Raw genomic sequence first — 21,741 nt, forward strand, 5'->3', positions numbered from 1 at the left:
CTGCTGGGTCTGGGACTCAAACCACAGTTGGCCAGGTAGGAGTCAAGTGCTACGACCATTATACCACCTGCTGGCCCCAATTTCAGAACATTTCTTTCTTTTAAAATTATTTAATTTTATTTATTTATTATTATTTTTTAATTATTTTAAAATTTGCTACAGGGCACATGTGCTCACCAGAGAGGGAAAGTGAGAAAGTGAGAAAGCAAGCCACCATCAGAACATTTCTTTCTTTTAAAATTATTTAATTTTATTTATTTATTATTATTTTTTAATTATTTTAAAATTTGCTACAGGGCACATGTGCTCACCAGAGAGGGAAAGTGAGAAAGCAAGCCACCAGGTCCATGGCCAAACCATGTTGGCTATGTGGGAGTCCTGCACCTTAATCACCATGCCAACTGCTGGTTTCTCAAAACGTTTCCATCACTGCACAAAAATCCCTTGTGACTGACTAATTCTTACTATCCACTTTTCTCTCCAGTCATTCTGATCTGTTTCTGGCTCTCAGCATTTATCAAGCTGTGTTATACCTCCTTGCATTTATTTTTGCTATTCCTTCTATATGAACTGCCTTTTCCATGCCCCCATACTCCTACTTAACTAACTCACACTACAAAACTCAGCTTGGGCCAGCCTGCTTTCAGAAATCCATCCTGGATCTTTATCTAATTAAGTCCCCTCCTAGGGCTTCCACAGAATCCAGTACTTTGCTTTGGAATCCTCTGCTATTCACCTGTGTCTTGTTGCTGGAGGGCAGAGTCCATGGCCTGTCCATAATTTCTATCGCCTAAAGGCACCTTGCACATAATTGGTACTGTGAAGAGACTTCTTACTATTACCCCAATCTGTCTATAAACCAACTAACGGGCTTCAGGTAAGTCTCCAAAAATATGGTTAGAATGATGTTTCCTGAGTAATCCATTCCCTCCAGCCCCAATTTAAGACAAGGTCTCACTGTGTTAAACCTCTTTCCTCAGCTTTCTGAGGGGCTGGGATTACAGGTACATACCGCTGCACCTGAACTTAAGTCATTTCCACTTTTGAAAGATCCCACAATTTTCCTATGATTTTTAAAAAATTATTTTAATTTGATGTATTTTACTTTTATTTATTTATTTATTTTAAATGTATTTATTTTAATTTGACCAGAGAGGGACAAGGAGGGAGAGAGAGAGAAAGTGAGAAAGTAAGCTGCCATGTCTGGGACCTGAGCCGTGAACAGCCATGTGGGAGTCCAGTGCCCTTAACTACCACACCACCTGCTGGCCCCAATTTTCCTATGATTTAAAGCAATAGTTCTCCAAGTTCTCCAAGAGGTAGAACAAATACACACAATAGATTGTTAAAATTATATTTAAAATAACTAAATATAGTTAATATTTTGTATGTATATACAAATCTAGTATAGATAACTAGAGCAAGTATCAAAGGCTTATGAGTAATTTATTAGAGAAATATACAAAATAATGCTTTAAAAAAAATCTGTACCAATTGGGTCAGCATGTGGTATGGTACTTAAGGCAGTAAGATCTCAGATGGCTGACTGTGAGGTTCAAGTCCCGGATCTGTGGTCTGAAAACATGCTGGGCATGTGTGTGTGAAGGACCAAAATTCCGAAAGGAGAATGGAAGAAAAGGGACTGCAGTGTGGCCCTCCGCCCTGGTAGGGGGTGTGTGCGTGTGCTTTCTCGCCTTCTTTCTTTGTGTCTCTCTCCAGTGAATACAATGCTCCCTGGTAAAAACTGTATCAATTGATGTTCTTCTCAGGATAGGTCAAAGTTCTCCACTTTGATTTAGTGGTAGATGTTTAGAGAACATCAGCACTACACCAAGATGTCATGTGGGAGCTAATCATTTCAAAGAGGCATGGTTTTCAGTCGGAAGCAAAGAATATCTGAATATCCTTTTTTTTGGAGAGGATTTTGCTATAGCGCGTGTGTGCTCGCCAGACAGACAGACAAAGACAGAGACAGAAAGCGAGAAATCACCCCCCCAGGGGGGATGGTTACGCCGCAATCCCTTCTCCTCCCGGGATCTTGGGCACACACGCACACGCGCCCGGCATGAGTTTTAAGCCACCGGGTCTGGGACGCGAACCGCGGTCGACTACGTGGGAGTCTAGCGACATAGCCATTACGCTAACTGCTGGTCCCATGAATATCTGAATATTCTTTATTCTGAATTTCCTGTATTATTTCCTTATATATATACATTACTATGTTTTATATCAGAGGCATTTATCTGAAGAGAAGAAATCTTTCCTTCAAGTAAAACAATTGCCCAGAATCACAACTTAGAAAAGAAATAAGAGGTGTAGCTCGGGTTAAAGCGGGGTGGGGTCACGGAGCGTTCTCCTGGAGTGTCCCTGCATGCATCACCGGTGCCTCCTGGAACACCCAGTATGGAACTCCCCACCTTCCTCTCTGTTGTTTTTGACTGAGAGTGCATGTACTCACTGAGAAGAAAGAGGGAGAGAAAGAAAGCACCCCCTATAAGGTATGGTCACACCACAATCCCTTCTCCCTCACTTTCTCCTTTTGGGATACGGGGCACACATGTGCACAGGCCCAGCGTGTTTCTCAAGCTGCTGGGTCTGGGACTTGAACCATGTCATTCCTGTTTATGATTTTATTTTTCTTTACATATTTAAATTTCCTCCTTAACATATATATTTATTTATTTACTTTTGGCCAAAATTAATCTGAAAATCATTGTACAAGTAAGTTACAGAAGTTATGACACTACCCCGAAATAATGTCAGTGTCTATTACCTGAGAATAAGGGCATTCTTCTCCATAACCATAGTTATCATTTCACATCTAAGGAAATACATTCATTTCATAATGTAGTAGAGTCCATACTAAAATTCTTCCTGAAGTTTTTGATCGATGATCCAATCAAGGTCACATAGTGACATCTCTTTAGTATTTTTTAAAATTTAGATCCATGTCCCTGCCACCATTCTTTTTCATTATTTTAACATTTTTGAAGACTCCAGTCCAATGATCTTATGGAATATTCTTCATTCTGGATTTGCTGTATTACTTCCTTATGTATATAAATTACTATGCTTTATATCAGAGGCATTTATATCTTATCTCACCTTCAAGAGTATCATTAGAATTTTAAGTGAAATCATCTTGCACAATACTCAGAGCTAGGTCACATACCCCAATGTAATCCAGAGGCTGAACAGGGTTCGTTACCTGTCATACGGTACGGGGTGACAGAGAAGGTGGTTGAGTACTATATCTGTGTATTTGGGCCTGGAGATAAACAAGCTCACAGTATTTATAACTTGTTGGCGGACTCTGGGTTGGCTGATTATGGATAGCCGGGCACAGATAACGCCCATAATTTCTGGCACCTGAAGAAGAAAAATAAATCATGAAGACCTGAATCCCATGAGATAATAACTGAAAATACTGTGGCCTTTCTAAAAGGTATTAGGGAGAGACTTCTAAATAAAATGTTTTTTATTTTAAAAAAGTATGATCTAAACTACTAAAAGATCTATATGCATTTATGAAGGAACTTTAAAGGGCTTATTAAAAATAAAATTTAAAGTTTGTTTTGTTGCAAAAAAAATTGAAATCCATGCAGTTTTTTCATAATACTCACCTTCTATGAACTTCTTGAAGACCCCCATCCTCTTGTATATACACAAGAAACGATTCAGAAAAATGGACACATAAATACATTAATCATGTGTCTTTTCCTTTTTAAAGTGTACTTATTTATGTATGAGAGAGAGAAAGAGAGTTTGACAGGGTCTTGCTGCAGCCTCCCAGTTAGCTAGGACCAGCACACCTGGCCTATTTATGTTGCCCAAGGAATCAAACCTGATCTCCCTGGTGACCCCAGGTTCTGAGTAGCAGTGTCTTGGCAGTGTGTGCCACTGAGGCTGAGCCTCATTGTGCATCTCTGAGTAAAGAGATATTGTTTTGTTTTGTTACTTATTTTTTTTCTAATTTTCCTCAGTAATTATGTATTTATTTTACAATGACAAACTAATAAAAGTGTTGCAAAGAAACAAACTTTTTCCATTCTGACTCTGAGGATGGTAGAAGAGTCCTGGCCAGCCTTCCTCCAGAGAGGTCTACCAGGTTCAGTGAAAGAAAGGAGGAGCCATTGGGCTTTGGTTCATTTCTCTACTTGGACTGTATTTCCTACCCAGAGATTCACAGCTTCAGAGCTCTACAGAAATGTCAGTTTTTCAGAGAGGTGGTCCTCAGCAACCTCACATAAAGTAGCCATTATCATCATCACCAGTTTCCAGAAACTGTTGTAGAGATAGGCAGATGAGGGGCCGGCAGGTGGCGTGGTGGTTGAGGGTGCTAGACTCCCATATGGCTGACTGCGGTTCGAGTTCCGGACCTGGTGGCTTGCTTTCTCGCTTTCTCTCTCTCTCCCCCCTCTCTGGTCAAATTAAAATAAATAAATGAAATAAAAATAAAGTTAAATAAAGTAATTATTCTTTAAATTTATTTATTTAATTCCATTTTTGTTTTGTTTTGTTTTGTTAATTTGACCAGAGACAGAAAGAGAAAGGGAAAGCGAGAAAACAGGCTGCCGGGTCTGGAACTTGAACTGCAGTCAGCCATGTGGGAATACAGCGTCCTTAACCACCATGCCACCTGCCAGCCCCAAAAAGTAATTCTTAAAAAAAACGATAGACAGATAATATAATCCTGGCCAATGAAACAGAAGGGAAAAGTTCAATAGGGGACTTTCAGGGAAGATTTCCTACCCTGAATAAAGGGGAAAAAAAGGAAGGCAGTATCTTTCTTCTTTCTGGTTACAATCTTATCCGCTAGACTGCCTTATAATTATGTGAACAGGCAAAGCAGAAAGAGGGATAAGCCCCTGAGTCGTTAACACTGTGAAATCACTGAACTGATTCTAGAAAATATTATAAAACCAGACTTGAAAAAGTCCATAGACAAATGGAAGGCCAGCTAATGACATGGTGATTAAGGCAGCTGGATCCTACATGGCCAATGGCACAGTTCAAGTCCTAGACCTGGTGGCTTGAAAAACACCAGGTGAATGTGCATGCATTCTCAAAATTCTGAAAGAAGGGAAGAATGGGGACCAACAGTTAGCGTAATGGCTATGTCGCTGGACTCCCATAGTCGACCGTGGGTCGGGTCCTGGACCCGATGGCTTAAAACCCACGCCGGGCGCGTGTGCGTGCGTGCCCAAGACCCAGAGAGGAGAACAGAGGAGAAGGGATTGCAGCGTGGCCATCCTCCCTGGGGGGTGATTTCTTGCTTTCTGTCTCTCTGTCTCTGTCTGTCTGGCGAGCGCACGCGCCCTATAGCAAAAACCTCTCAGAAAAAAAAAAAAGGGAGGAATGGAGAAGGAAATTCAATATGACTATCCCTGGGGGGTACTTTCTCACTTTCCCTCTCTTTTTCTCTATTTCTCTCCTGTAAGTTTATGTGCCCTTTAGCAAAAGAAAAAAGAAAAATGAAATTAAAGTATGAGTTTACTTTAGTGCAAAAAATTTTTTCAAATTCATGCATTTTTCATAATATGCCTTTTCCGTGGACTTTTTGAAGATTCCTTGTATAAGTAATAAATCCTTTGGTTGAGCATCTCACAGTTGGTCTTTTTACAGCTCAAAGCACCCAACTGATATAAGTCCCCATCTCATCACACTCTCATCATGCTATTCTTTCTGCATCTTGATTATTTTAATAGGCTAAAGGTGGTTCTCATCATATTTAAATTACTTTTTTATTTTTATGAAGTATAACACACACACAATTTTCTAAGTCCAGTGGCATTTCAAGACTCTCATTTTCCTATTCCCAAGGTCTTCTCTCTAGAGACAACTACTTTCATCCCTTTTGTCTTTTTTACTATGTTCTTCTATATTTCTAAGTGATACATTGTCATCTTTTATCCTGTTTTTTTTTTTTTGGAGAGGTTTTTGCTATAGAGCGCATGCGCTAGTCAGAAAGACAGAGAGAGACAGAGAGAGACAGAAAGCGAGAAATCACCCCCCAGGGGGGATGGCCACGCCGCAATCCCTTCTCCTTCATTCTCCTCTTGGGATCTTGGGCACGCATGCACACGCGCCCAGCGTGAGTTTAAGCCACCAGGTCCAGGACTCGTACTGCGGTCGACTACATGGGAGTCTAGTGACATAGCTATTATGCTAATTGCTGGTCCCCGTTATTTCTTAACACATTCACTTTAAATAAATTTAGATACATTCTCTTAAGTTTTCAAGTCTGCCAGCTTCTAAGTCATTTATGGCTTTATTTATTTTTTAATTGCCAGATGGTGTGTGCACTCATCACAGAGAGAGAGAGAGAGAGAGAGAGAGAGCGCGCTAGAGAGATAGAGATAGTCTCCCCCACAATTCCTCTATTTTACCATCCCATCAGGATTTGGGACACACATTCACACATACCTGATGTGCTTGTCAAGCACCTCGGGCTGTGAGTTGATCTGCAGTTGGCTGTGTGGGATCTGACACAGCATTTAACTGTTAAATGCACAGTATTTAACTGTTGTTATCACGAGGCTGGCCCTTCAAAAAAAACAAACTGGGGGCCAACAGGTGGCAGGGTGGTTAAGGTGTTGTACTCCCATGTGGACGACCACAGTTCAAGTAGCAGACCTGGCCTGGTGGCTTCCTTTCTCATTTTCCCTCTCTCGTGCTCTTTGTCTCTGGTCAAATTACAAAATAATATAATATGATAAATAAATAAAATCAAATAAATAATTCTTTAAAACAAAAACAAAACCAATCTGACATCTTTCATTCATCTGGATGAGTATCCAAATTTAAGTTACAATTCTCATATATATACAATGTATGTCCACAGAAAAACTCTACTCTTCTTGAAAATCTGGATTACACCTTAGATTCAAAAAATTCTCCTCCCTAGTTGCAAGCACAGTGGTTATTAGAACAAAGTTTCTTCAAAAATTCATGGAAAAGGCATATTATAAGAAACTATGCCTGGATGTCAATTTTTAAAAATAATTATTTTATTTAACTTGATTTATTTATTTTAATTTGACCAGAGAGGGACAGAGCAAGAGACAGAGAGAGGGCAAGTGAGAAAGCCCCAGGTCCGGGGCTTGAACTGCCGTCGACCATGTGGGAGTCCAGCACCCTTAGCCACTGCGCCACCTGCTGGCTCCATCAACGTTTTTTACACCAAAATAAACTTGTATTTTAATGCCACTTTCCATGAACTTTTTGAAATCCTTTTGTACATGTTTATTAAATTGGTGAACGGTGAATGTTTGAGACCGAATGGACGAAGGCTTTGTCCCCATCAGCAGCTGACAGGAGCAGCAGAAGACCTTAGCGGCTGCAGGGTTTGGGAGATCTTGCTGGTGTTTCAAACCAAGGAAATGGCCACTGAGCTTTTACCTTCTCAAATCGAGACTCCGCATTTTTCACCAATGTTATCAGCAGTTCTCCTGCTGATTGCTGGGTACAGGGATGTTTCAGGTTTTCCAGGCCATCCAAAGTAGTCATTACAAACTGGCAGAGCTCATTTGAATTGAGAAAAACTTCAAAGATCTGAAATGATTTAGAAAACAAAGAGTTTCCAAGAAATATGGTATGCTAGAGCCCTGAACCCTTGTAACTAGATTTGTCTTCTAATAATTATTTAATTCCATTTGTTATTATTATTTTTAAAATTTAACTTGACAGAGACAGAGAGGGAGAGAAAGGGAAGGCGAGAAAGCAAGCCACCAGGTCTGGAATTTGAACAGCAGTCGGCCATGTGGGAATCCACTGCCTTTAGCCACCATGCCACCTGCTGACTCCTATAACTAGATTTTCAGTTAAAGATGTACAGGCTGCTTATTTCAGTTTTGTTTACAAAAGCAAAACACTGGAAGCAGCCCAAATATATATTCCTAGGTTTTGTACATAGCCTTTTACTGATCTTTTATTACTTTTTAAAAAGTTTTTCCATAGAGTGTGTGCACTTGCCAGAGAGACAGAGATAGTGAGAGGGAAACTGAGAAATCACTCCCTAGGGGGATTGCCATGCTGCAATCCCTTCTCCTCCATTCTTCTCCTGGGACTTTGGGCATGTATGTACACGCACTCGATGTGATTTTCTTTTTCTTTTCTCTCTTTCTTTCTTTCTTTCTTTCTTTCTTTCTTTCTTTCTTTCTTTCTTTCTTTCTTTCTTTTTCGTGTGTGTGTGATATTTTTGCTACAGGGTATGTGCACTTGCCAGAAAGACAGAGAGAGGTGTAGAGAGAGGAAGTGAGAAATTACCCCCCAGAAGATGGTCATAATGCAATTCCTCCTCTTCTGTACTCCTCTTGGGATTTGGGGCCTCATGCACATGTACGCAGCATGAGTTTCAAGCTGCTGGATCTGGGACTCAAACCACAGTTGGTTATGTAAGAGTCCAGTGGCAATACCACTACACCGTGTGCTGGCCCCACTTATCTGACTTTTAGAAAGAACCTTTGTTATGTGATCCTGAGAGAGTTGCACTTTTACAAGAAATAGGACTAAACGAAATGGCCTAATGTTACATAGCTGACAGGGTTCCAGGCATAGCTAATATGCAGGAGAAAACATATTACAAGAATGGGTCATCCTACTTGCCATTGCATTTGACAGTGTATAGAGTCTGTCATATGATCATAATAGATACAATCTACTAAGCACTTAATATGTATGTGACAGGCACTAAGCAAAGCATTTCCCACACACTATCGCACTTAACCCTTATAATATTTGAGTTATCCCAATTTTTACAGATACACCATTGTACAGATGAGAAAACTGATATGCAGACATATTAAATTTCCTGATACTTTTGATGTTATATAAATAAGACTTGTAGATATTCTTTTTGTTCTCCCTAACCACTAACATACCTGGTATTTAGTAGATGCATAAATATTTGCTGGACAATGAATCACTACATTAATTAAAAAGTATATGGTGGGGGCCGGCAAGTGGCATGGTGGTTGAGGTGCTGGACTTCCACATTGCTGCCATGGTTCAAGTTCTGGACCTGGTGGCTTGCTTTCTCTCTTTCTCTGTCTCTCTTTCTCAGTCTCTCTCTGGTGAGTACACATGCCCTATAGTAAATTCAATGATATTAATAATAAATTTAAAAAATAACTTTTTTTTTAAGAGAGATTTTTGCTGTAAGGCATGTGCACTCACTAGAGAGACAAAGAGACAGAAAGCAAGAAATCACCCCCAGAGTGGATGGCCACACCACAATCCCTTCTCCTCCACCCTCCTCTCAGGATTTTGGCCATGCATGCACACATGCCTCATGTGAGTTTCAAGCTGCTAGGTCAGGGACTTGAATTGCAGTCAGCCATGTGGGAGTTCAGCGAAGTAACCATTACACCATCTGCTGGTCTTGAATAAATAATTCTTAAAAGAAAAAGAAAAAGAAAAAGATGGGAATCAGCAGTTAGCGTAATGGCTTTGTCGCTGGACTCCCACATAGTCAACCGCGGTTCGCATCCCGGACCTAGTGGCTTAAAACTCACGCCGGGCGCATGTGCATGCGTGCCCAAGATCCCAAGAGGAGAATGGAGAAGGGATTGAGGCATGACCATCCCCCCTGGGGGGTGATTTCTCGCTTTCTGTCTCTATGTCTCTCTCTGTCTGGTGAGCGCACACGCCCTATAGCGAAAACCTCTCCAAAAAAAAAAGAAAAAAGTATATGGTGCCTTGCATCAACCACTCTCTGTTGTAGCTCCTTTTTGTGCCAGAGGCCCTCGGAGGGAGCAGAGCTCATCTACAGAGAAATGCAGTAATATGGGTCTCATTGATGGGTTAACCTAAACCACTAAACTAAGGACACACGTAAAAGAGTCATTAATCTAGTGCCTCATTTCAAAACTATGAAATTTTTAGAGAGCATATTCCCTGGGTCTTTTTTTTTTTTTTCTTTTTGGCCAGAGGGTGCATGCATTTGTCAGAGACAGAGTGAGAGACAGAGAGGAGAAAGTACCTCCCATGGAGAATGTCATAATCTCTGTCACTACAATCCCTTCTCCATCTCTCTTTCCTTCTGGGATTTTGGGGACACACAAATGGTCCTGGGATATTTCTCAAGCTGTCAAGTCCAGGACTTGAACCATGGAGTCATCCATGTGGGATCCAGCTGCCTTAACCTCCAGGTCATAGTGCCAGCCTTCCTTGGGTAATCTTTATGTTTAGTTTTATAAGAAATTACCAGAACTTTTTCCAAAGTGGTTTTTACTATATTTCCATGGACTTCTGGTTGCTTACCATTCTCACCAACATTTCAAGCCATCTATATTTATAATTTTTTTCTTTTCCTAGAGGGTGTATGCCTTCATTGGAGATAGAGAGAGAGAGAGAGAGAGAGAGGAAAAGTGAGAAAGCATTCCCTGTGGGGTATGGTCATGCTGTAACTCTTTCTCCTCCATTTCTCCTTTCAGAATTTTGGGCACAATATGCACCTAGCATATTTTTTTCTTGTGTGTGTGTGGGGGAGGGAATGTTGCTATAGGACACGTGTGCTTGCTGGAGAGCGCTAGAGAGACAGAGAGGGAAAGTGAGAAACGACCCTCCCAGTGGGGATGGCCATGCTATAATCCCTTTTCCTCCATTCTCCTTTTGGCCATGCACATATGCCCAGCATGATTTTCAAGTCACTAGGTTCAAACTCAAACCACAGCGGATCATGTGGGAATTCAGAGCCTTAACCACCATGCAACCCGCTGGCCCCCTACCCAGCATGTTTACTAAGCCACTGGTTCTGGGCCTTAAACTATACAGTCCGCCATGAAGATCCACCCGTTTTAACCACCATGCTACCAGCTGGCCCTATTTATAATTATACCCATTCTGATTACCTGGGCAATTTTGAACGGATAACTGTAGAACTGTTTAATATTGTAGAGCTCTAGGAGTTCTCGGCATTTTTTAAATGCTCTTTTCAAGCTTTGGTGATTTTTCTTGTCATGAGTGATATCTAAGAAGAAAATATGAAATATTAATACTTTCTGGCTTATTTCCTTCCTGATTTTACAGATCTGGTCGATGTCCAGGTTGAAGTGGATCCCAAAATCTCACTCTTGTTTTCAGTTGAACAAAAATGCTTGGGAGAGGGTGCATGTGTTAATCCAAAAGCTGATTTGTGGGGCTAGCAGGGGGCACGGTGGTTACAGCACTGGACTCCCACATGACGAACTGCAGTTTGAGTCCTGGGCCCAGTGGCTTGAAAATCACACCAGGCATGTGTGCATGGTGCCCAAAATCCTAAGAGGAGAGTGGAAGAGAAGAGATTGCAGCATGACCATCATCCCTGGGTGGTGATTTCTCACTTTCCCTCTACTGTCTCTCTCTGGTGAGTAGACATGCCCTATGGCAAAAATCTTTAAAAAAAAGAAAGAAAGAAAGAAAAAAGCTGACTTGTCTCCCTTATCTTGTAGTATAAGTAAATACTAAACAAATATTTATGTGATAAATAAATGAATAAAGGCCCAAATGATATCTCCCTTATCTTGTAGTATAAGTAAAAACTAAACAAATACTTACGTGATAAATAAATGAATAAAGGCCCAAATGATGGCAAGAATCACTCCCATTTCTTTTTCTTACTTATTAAAAAAAAATTGCTGAAGGGTGTGTGCGCTCACTTAAGAGGGAAACAGAAAGAAACCACTCTCTGTTTTCTGACCAAATAAATCAACAAATCACTGCAGTTAGCTACTTCATGGCCACGCTGGTGGGTCTGATCCAGTGTCATGATCCTAACTGGTAAGTCAGCACTGCTTCATCTCTGCCTATGGACCATGTACCTTTTTCTTTATAAACTACTGTGGAAAATCTTTCTAGAACATGGAGTGTGGGACACAGGGACAGCTGGTGTTTATGTTATGCCAGAGAGTTCATTCAGGGCCTCACTGCCTCCAATGCCTTACACTTCAGCCTCAGAGTGATATGCAGCAGGTAGTGAGTGCCCTCTGCAGCCTCGCTGGCCACCTCTTTCAGCGGGTCCCCACACAGCAGTGCCATCAGAGCCACAAGGTGTCCAAGTCTTTGGAATCGCAGTGGAAGCTAAGTAACAAGGAAAAGGAAAAATGTCATTAGAACACAGGTGCATTGAGGTCCAGCCTAGTGCACAGCTGGTATCAAACTGCACTGCAGTGCTAGAAGCCACAATGCCAACTATGGGTTGGATCCCTGGGTCATCTTGAAAACACACTAGCACATGTGTCACATGCCCAAGATACTGACTAGCTGGAGGGTTGGGAAAGGGGGATCATGGCATGATAAAAATCTGTTGAGGGTTCCTCTCCCTTCCCATCCCTCCCCCTACTTTGCATGGACATGCCCACAGGTGATCTCTATCATGAATTTAAAAAAGAAAAAAGAAACAAGAAAAAGACTACAGATACATTTACTGCCTTAGATTTGAGTGGTTGAGAAGTAATCTCACTCCTACTCCCAACCAAAGAGAAGTGCAGAGGCCACACTTGGCCCTTGGGTCTCTGTAGGACTGACATTCAACAGGTAGAGATACAATAAATCCAGCAGATGGTATTAGATAGGGCAAATTCTAACCTGAGCAAACAATATGATAAATGAAAACAGCTTTATGCTTAAGGATGTTTATGTTAGCACTGTAATTTTCTTTTAACTGCCAGAGGGTATGTGTGTTTGCCAGAAAGAGACAGAGAGAGGAGAAAGCACTGTCTCAATGGGACGTGGTCATGTAGCAATTCCATCTCCATTTCTTCATCTTGTCGAGATTTTTAGACATGCACACACACGTGCTCAGCATGTTTTTCAAGCTGTCGGGACTGGGATTTGAACTGTAGACAGCCATGGGGATCTGGCTTCCTTAACCATTAGGCAATGTTTTGAAGTCTACGTTTTGGAAATAATTGCTCAATAATAATAAAGGGAATTATGGTACAGCCACTCTATGCATATAATCATTAGAAATCTAGTATCTGAAGGATTTATAATACTAGAACATGTGCTATTCTACTAAGTGAAAAACTTAGATGTAAAGTTAAGTATAGCATTTAGTATTATTTAAACTAATTAAATTATTTAAAATTATTTAAATTTTTTTTTCCTGTTTACAATTTAATGGAGTTTGAAGTTGCCAGGTCTGGGACTCGAACCACAGTCAACCATGTGGGAGTCCAGCAATGTAACCATTATGTCATCTGCTGGTCCCTGTCCCATTAAATTTTTATGTATTTATGTGGAATGGCAGGAGGAAAGATGGCAACCTTCCCTAAGTGCCTTTTTTTTTTTTTTAAGAATTATTTTATTTAACTTCATTTATTTATTTTTAAATTTGATGAGAGAGAGAGAGAGAAAGAAAGTGAGAAAGCAAGCCGCCAGGTTCAGGACTTGAACCGCAGTCGGCCATGTGGGAGTCCAGAGCCCTTAACTTCCATGCTACCTGCCAGCCTCCCTAAGTGTTTTTCTTTGAGAATGTGTAGGTACTGGGCTGGCAGGTGGTGTGGTGGTTAAGGCCCTGGACTCCCCCTGGCTGACCATGGTTTGAGTCCTGGACCCGGAGTCGTGCTTTCTCACTCTCCTCCTCTCTATCTCTGGTCAAATTGAAGAATAATAAATAAATAAATAGATAGATAGATAGATAGTTGGATAGATAGATCTCAAGGGGTACCAGAAAAAAGAATGCTTAGGTACTAAAGAAGAGAAATGGGATCTGCCTCCCCTTCCCAGTTCCAGGAGCCAGGTAAGAGGAAGGAGTCCTCCCAGAGTGCAGAGTCTGGTTGAAACTCCTGATAATCTGTGACTGATGAGGCAGATGTCCTTCTGCTATTACCTCAGGGCTGCCTGGTCTGGCTAACTACCTATCACAGTAGGGCTTAAGAACCTAACTGGCGGGAACCAGCAGTTAGCATAATGGCTATGTCACTGGACTCCCACATAGTCGACCGCGGTTCGCGTCCCGGACCCAGTGGCTTAAAACTCACGCCGGGCGCGTGTGCGTGCTTGCCCAAGATCCCGAGAGGAGAATGGAGGAGAAGGGATTGCGGCATGACCATCCCCCCTGGGGGGGTGATTTCTCGCTTTCTGCCTCTATGTCTCTGCCTGGTGAGCGCACGCACCTATAGCGAAAAAAATCTCTCTAAAAAAAAAAGAAGAGCCTAACTGGCTACATAGAGAGAACAAACTGAAAGAAACCCAAGTGGAAGTCCCCATCCCACCATACTCATGTGTGAACAAGTACTTGAAGGGAATAAATAGAAATGTTAATTGCCAGGGGCCTGCAGGTGGTATAGTGGTCAAGGGTGATGGACTTCCACAGGGCCAACCATGGTTCGAGTCCCAGACCTGGTGGCTTGCTTTCTCACTATTCTCTCTCTCTCTCTTGCTCTGTCCCTCTCTAATCAAATTATGAATAAATAAGTAAATAAATAAATGGTTAAAATAATCCTTTTAAAAATCCCCCCAAAAAACCCAAAATGTTAATGATGTGTCTATCTCTGAATCACAATAAGCAGCCAATAACCTTTCTTCAGTCCCTATTTTTAAAATATTTAATTTTTTTCTATAATGAACAGATTTGCATTCTCAAAACAAAACAAAACCTTTAGACAAAAAGGCCACTAGAGAATTATGCTTTAAGTCTGATTACTAAGTTCTTCTTAAATATTCTGTTTTTATTTTTTATCTTTATTCTTTGTGCTTTGGGTTCCTGTGAGAATATGAAAAAAGTTAAGGACACACTTTTGTCAAAACTTAATGAACTATACACTTAAATCAGGTGAATTTCACTGTATATAAATCATACCTCAATAAAGCTGATTTAAGAAAAGAACATTTGTGTTACGGTGAAATTCCCTGGGGCTAGCAGGTGGCGTGGTGGTTGAGGTGCTGAACTCCCACATGGCCAGCTGCAGTCTGAGTCTGGACCTGGTGGCTTGCTTTCTCACTTTTACTTTCTCTGTATCTCTCTCTGCTCAAATAATAATATAAATAAAAAGTAAATAATTAAAAAAAAAAATTCCTTAGGGAAAATTCTGGCACAAGGACCTAGCCATCCTACCCCACCAACTTCTTTTCCAATTCCCAGGCCTCATTATACAGGATGAAGAACCTGCTAAGGGAGGGAAAAGAGGAATTCACAGATGAAAAAGGAATTGACCCAGGAAGGAGGATCTTCATCTGGGGGAATTCTTTTTAGGAGTTATGGGAGGGGATTCAGAACATCCGAGCAATGAGAGAGTGAAAGAGATTTGAGAGGATTTGTAAAAACAGACACCACATGGGAGAGAATTCAGAACCAAGAAGTGAGAAAATGAGAGAGAAATGGGAGGATTTTAAAGAAGAACCATAGCGCTATTTCCTTAGAGATTTCCTGAAATTTGGCTGGTAGACTTTATTTCTTCAAACACAACCTACAAAGGTGAGGCACTGTGGGCCCTCAGATATTTTCAGATTACATTTATTCATTTGTTCAAACACACTGACTATATCCTTATGTTCCACCTGCTGTGCTCAGCAATGGGGAGCAAAGACTAATATACACAGCACATGGCCTCAAGCCGCTCGTACTTCAGGAGAGGAGCAGATAGGTAAGTGATGAAAAGTGCCATTATATATATTTTTTCATGTCTTTTTAAAATATATTTTTTTCCTCCAGACCAGCAGATGGTGTAATGGTTATGTCGTTGGACTCCCAAGTAATCAACTGCCATTTGAGTCTGGGACCCAGTAGCTTAAAACTCATGTCGGGTGTGCATGTCCAAAATCCTGAGAGGAGAATGGAGAAGGGATTGTGGCGTGGCCCTGTGGAAATCCAGCGCCCTTAACCACTGTCTAGTGGCCATCCCCCCTGCGGGGGTGATTTCTCACTTTCTGTCTGTCTCTAGTGAGTACATGCACCCTATAGCAAAAATCTCTAAAAAAAAAAAAAAGTAATAAAATTAAATAATTTTAAACAAGTATTTTTTCTTTATTCATGATAACAGTGCATGCACACACATGAGAGAGAGAGAGATAAGCACCATCCACAGGGTCTGGTCACACCATGATTCTCACCTTCCACCCCTCCAGCCTGTTGGATCTAAGGCACTTGCAGATATGCTGGGCATGTTTTAGGCTGACCACCTGGGGATTTGAACCTTGGTCCTCATGTAGGATTTGGCTTCTCTTGAGCAGCACATCACTACTGCTTAGCCATGAGGCCAGCCTGGTAAGTGCATGATATTACTTGAGCACCAAAGTGACACATAGCCCAATTTGAGACATCATAAATGGAAAGGGAGAACAGTCATAGAATGGCTTTGGATCCTTCTTCTGCAACTGAAGGGGACCTGCTCACCTTCAAGCTGAGATGCCTGGACAAGCACTTCAGAACCTGAGCCATGCTGGCCGTGGCCCGTTCCCGCTCATGGTCTTTGGCTGACTGTAACCAGGAGTCCATGTGCTATGAAACATAGAAGGAGGCTACGTGACTTATTAAGGAAAATACCATCTTTATTCATTTGGGAGAAAACGTGGGAAGAGAAAATCCACATTACTACTGAAAATATGAGGGAACTTTGAAAAACTGGCAGAAAGTCGGATTAAAAGATTAAAATATAAACTTTATTTTTCAACATAAGCTCTGTCAAGTTCAAGACAATTTTGCACTCCATGATATCAGCCTAAAGTTTAGTCTATCCCTAAAAACACTTGAGAGTCCTGAAAATTTAACCAAGCCAATATAGTTGTATATTATTAGCTGAAGAAAAACGGGGCCTTTTAAAGATGTTTTAAGATTAGGAAAAAAAAGAAGTCAGAAGGAGCCAAATCAGGGTTGTAACGTAGATGCTTAATAATTTCCCATAAAAACTCTCCCCACGGGACCAGCAGATGGCATAATGATGAGATCGCTGGACTCTCACAGTCAACTGTGGTTCACGCCCCGGACCCGGCAGCATAAAACACACACTGGGCACATATGTGTGAGTGCCCAGAATCCTGAGAGGAGAGTGGAGGAGAAGAGGCTGCAGTGTGGTCATCCCCTCGGGGGGTGATCTCTCACTTTCTGTCCCTCTGTCTCTCTCTCTCTCTCTGTCTCTCTAGCGAGTGCATGTGCTCTATAGTAAAAATCTCTTTAAAAAAAAAAAAAAAAGCAAACTCTCAAAAAAAAGTTCATGGAAAAATGCATATTTTATGAAAAAATCTGTATTGTTTTCAAAATTTTTGCACCCAAATAAGTTCATCCTTTAATCCAATTTTTCATAAACCTTGTGAAGTCTCTTGATAGTGATCGTTTAGTTTTTAAAATAAAACATAATTCAAATATAAGCTCATTGATGATAACATGATTGAAAGCAAGAATAAACATACAGGTTTTTTCTGCCTTTTTGGGCCAGACCAATGGAAAATCTCTTCATTAAATTTTGTCTGTCAATCATGAAAATAAATAAAAGGAACCCCTGAACATGATCACTCCGAGAAAGGCATGTATGCCTCTTCCCCGGGCCTAGGACACTCAAATTTGGCTTGGAAATAAACCACATAATTATTAATTATTAATTTTTACAGTTGGTTATTTTTCCATCGACATTAAGTATCCTTAAAAGGGTTTATCTTTTTTAACTGTTGAAATTATTAGAATGTACTTTAAATCTCTATTTGAAAAACCTGGTGAATACTGTTAACCATGTCCTTAAAGGGTAAAATGGACTACTGAGTCCACACTGTAAACAATAGGTGGGGCTTCTGTAAACCTGGATGAACTAGGGGGCTGGACATGGCCTTGAGGCTAAGGCTTTTAAGCTGAGGCAGTGGGACTCCCTGGATAGAGCTCAGAGACCTGGTTCGCCAGCTTGCTCACTCTCTTACTAAACGTGTGAATACTTGGATCAGTTACTGAACTCTCTAATCCACAATTTTCACTTCTGGGAATAGGAATATAAGTACCTTATAAGGAATATTAACTAAGATAATATCTAGGAAGTTCTTTAATTCCAGGCTCAGGGTAGAATTCAATGAATTCTGAGTATTCTTTTTATTATTGAACTACATTATGTAGAATGCTGGCCCTCTGAAAAGCATGACATATCTAGTGAGGAAAACAGAAAAGCCCAAGAATGCAAGAACAAGAAACTTGGGAAATGGTAATATTGTAAAAAACGATGTTTAGGGGGACCAGCAGTTAGTGTAATGGCTATGTTGCTGGACTCCCACGTAGTCGACCGTGGTTCGTGTCCCGGACCCGGTGGCTTAAAACTCACGCCGGGCACGTGTGCGTGTGTGCCCAAGATCCAGAGAGGAGAATGGAGGAGAAGGGATTGCGGCGTGGCCATCCCCCCTGGGGGGTGATTCATAATGATGAGATCGCTGGACTCTCACAGTCAACTGTGGTTCACGCCCCGGACCCGGCAGCATAAAACACACACTGGGCACATATGTGTGAGTGCCCAGAATCCTGAGAGGAGAGTGGAGGAGAAGAGGCTGCAGTGTGGTCATCCCCTCGGGGGGTGATCTCTCACTTTCTGTCCCTCTGTCTCTCTCTCTCTCTCTGTCTCTCTAGCGAGTGCATGTGCTCTATAGTAAAAATCTCTTTAAAAAAAAAAAAAAAAGCAAACTCTCCCCAGATAGCCCTTGTCTGATTAGACTAAAGAGCAGGAGCATTGCTGTCATGGAGGACTCTCTGGTGAGGCTCCTTTGGGCATTTTCTGGTAAAGCTTTGGCTAACTTTATGGAAACAATCCTAACAGCAGCTGCTCTCCTGGATTCTCTAGAAAGTCAACAAGTAAAATACTTTGAACATCCCCCAAAACTGCTGCCATGACCTTTCTTCTTGACCGGTCCACTTCTGCTTTGCCTGGATCACTTCCACCTCTTGGTAGCCATAGCTTTGGTTATGCTTTGTCTTTAGGATCTTAACTGCTTTAGAATCTTGATCCCTTTTCTCTCACATTTCCTTTAGAAATTCTGGTCCTGTCTGTAGCCAATCTGGGCACAATAGTTTTGGTACCCATTGAGCAGACTTTGCTCAACTTTAATTCTTCAGTCAGAATTGCGTAAGCTGAACCGATGGAGATGTCTATGGTGTTGGCTGCTGTTTCTGTTAATCAATGGCTCTCTTAGGGCACGAACAAGATTAGTTTTTTCCCCTGCAAGTTGATGTGGATGGTCTGCCACTGCAGGGATCTTTTTCAGTATTGTCTCTCTTTTCTTTTTAGGTTTTTGCCATAGGGCGTGTGCAATCTCGCCAGAGAGAGACAGAGAGAGAAAGCAAAACATCATCTCCTGGGGGGATGGCCATTCTGCAATCTCTTCTCCTCCATTCTCCCCTGGAATTTTGAACATGCATACAAATACACCCAGCATGACTTTCAACCTGCTGGGTCCAGGACTCAAACTGCAGTCAGTCATGTGGGAGTCCAGTGCCTCAACCTTCATACCACCTGCTGTTCCCCACCCCATCTCTCTCCTCTTAAAAGGAGTTACTGGGGCCAGCGATAGCAAGCAGTTAAACTGCTGGACTTCCACATGGCTGACTGCAGTTCAAGTCCCAGATCTGGTGGCTTGAAACTCATGCCAGGCACACGTGTGTACATACCGAAGATCCCAGAAGAAGGGAAGAGAGGGGATTGTGACATGGCTACCCACCCTCTTCCCGGGGAATGATTTCTCATTTTCCCTCTTACTGTCTCTGTCTCTGACAAGCATATGTGCCTTAAGGCAAAAATCTCAAAAAACAAAAAACGTTACTTATTTATAAACTGCTAATTTCTCTGGAACATTGTCCCTGTAAGGTTTTCATAAAGCATCAATGATTTCACTATTCTTCTACCCAAGCTTCACCATAATGTTTGTTTGTGATGTTTGTACTCTCAGTTTCAGCAGATTTCATGTTTCTCTGATAGGGCGTCTATTCAAATTGATATTCTATCATCCTCAGTGCCTCAAACTATTGAGTCATTGGATAAGTCAGGATGTATTTTTCTGTTTTTCTATGCAAAAATGTGTCCTGACTTTTTGGATGACCCAATAGATCTTGTTCAGGAATATTATAAGTAAGTATTTATTTTGGTGCAAAAAGCCCCTGTAATCTATGCATAGTGGTGTTTTGTTTTTGTTTTTGTTTTTGTTTTTTTGAGAGGTTTTTGCTATAGGGCACGTGCGCTCGCCAGACAGACAGAGAGAGACATAGAGACTGAAAGCGAGAAATCACCCCCCGGGGGGGATGGTCACACCGCAATCCCCTCTCCTCCAGTCTCCTCTCGGGATCTTGGGCACGCATGCACACGCGCCCGGCATGAGTTTTAAGCCACCGGATCCGGGATGTGAACCACGGTCGACTACATGGGAGTCCAGCGACATAGCCATTACGCTAACTGCTGGTTCCCCTATGCATAGTGTTTTCATGGTATGTATTTTCTGTAAACTTTTTGAAGACCCCCCTCATCTTTTCCCAAATGCTGAACCAGTCTGGGTTGGAGGTGAAAATGGTAGAAAGGTAAGCAAAGCATAAAGATGTAGGCGAGGTGGGTCCAGCAGGTGCTGTGGTGGTTAAGGTGCTGGGTTCTCATATGGCTGACCATGATTTGAGTCTTGGACCCAGTCATGGTATGTATTTTCTGTAAACTTTTTGAAGACCCCCCTCATCTTTTCCCAAATGCTGAACCAGTCTGGGTTGGAGGTGAAAATGGTAGAAAGGTAAGCAAAGCATAAAGATGTAGGCGAGGTGGGTCCAGCAGGTGCTGTGGTGGTTAAGGTGCTGGGTTCTCATATGGCTGACCATGATTTGAGTCTTGGACCCAGCAGCTTGAAAATCACTCTGGGAAAACGTGCTTGCATGCTCAAAATCCCAGGAGGAGAATGGAGGAGATGGGGTTGTGGTTTATTTTCTACACTTATTTTCCATTCTTGTCACTTTCTTCAATTATTATTAATTGTGATCATTCTAGTGGGTATGAATGGTGTTTCATGGTTATTTTTATTTTCATCTCCTTAAATACCAATGAGGCTGAGCGTATTTTCTTGTGCTTATCAGCCATTTGTATTTCACCTTTGGAGAAATGTCTCTCAGGTCTTCTATTTGAATTACTGGTCTTTTTACTGAGTTGTAAGAGCTTTTTATGTATTCTGGGTAGTACACCTTTATCAGATACATGATTTGCAAATATTTTCTCCCTTTTTTTTTTTTTTTTTTTTATTTTTGGTCCAACTTAATTTGTCCACAGTTTCCACTTTTACTAGTTAATAGAAATAGCTTCCCATTCTTCCCTGGTATCTTACTTACCTGAAAAATGGTGTCAAGATTTTCCAAATGTGGGTCTTTTACCACCAAACTCTGGAGCATCTCAGAGAATGCCTGAAACGTCTGTCTGTAGAGACACTGAAAAGGTACAGGGTCAGTGATGCCCTCAAGCTCTTTGAAGTTTCCCAAACCCTGTTCTCATTATCTTGAGACTTTATGTAACGGTCCAGAACCAGTGCAGAAGTACTAGTACACAGTTTGTGGCCCAAGGAGAAACAGAATCAATCCGGGCCTCCGCGCTTATTCTGTCCTCAGCTTCAAGCTTCTGAAGATGCAGCCACACTCTCTCCTCTCCTTCTACTGTCACCCACCAGAAGGGCCTTCCCTGACCACCCTATGTAAAAGAACCCCTGTATCTTCCAGTCACAAAACTCTAAAAAATGTAGCTAGAGGGCTGATGTACTTGCCAGAGAGAGGGATAGGAGAAAGTACTCCCCTCCTCCCCATAGGGAATGGCTACAGTGCAATCCCTTCTCCATTTC

General features: G+C 41.6%; 1 protein-coding gene across 1 annotated transcript in view; it reads right to left on the reverse strand.

Moving 5' to 3' along the window:
- MROH8 (maestro heat like repeat family member 8) overlaps nucleotides 1–21,741 on the reverse strand; it is a 64,556-nt gene that overhangs the window by 24,794 nt on the left and 18,021 nt on the right. Inside the window, exons 6-11 of the mRNA XM_027770193.1 lie at nucleotides 21,242–21,337; nucleotides 16,319–16,423; nucleotides 11,925–12,060; nucleotides 10,854–10,972; nucleotides 7,402–7,554; nucleotides 3,209–3,369 (exon numbers count right to left, since the gene is read on the reverse strand). Of these exons, the coding sequence (XP_027625994.1) occupies nucleotides 3,209–3,369; nucleotides 7,402–7,554; nucleotides 10,854–10,972; nucleotides 11,925–12,060; nucleotides 16,319–16,423; nucleotides 21,242–21,337 (770 nt within the window). The remainder of the gene's footprint in view (nucleotides 1–3,208; nucleotides 3,370–7,401; nucleotides 7,555–10,853; nucleotides 10,973–11,924; nucleotides 12,061–16,318; nucleotides 16,424–21,241; nucleotides 21,338–21,741) is intronic.

This window comes from Tupaia chinensis, unplaced genomic scaffold (assembly GCF_000334495.1).
Source record: "Tupaia chinensis unplaced genomic scaffold, TupChi_1.0 Scaffold000115_1, whole genome shotgun sequence".
NCBI classification, from domain to species: Eukaryota; Metazoa; Chordata; class Mammalia; order Scandentia; family Tupaiidae; genus Tupaia; species Tupaia belangeri.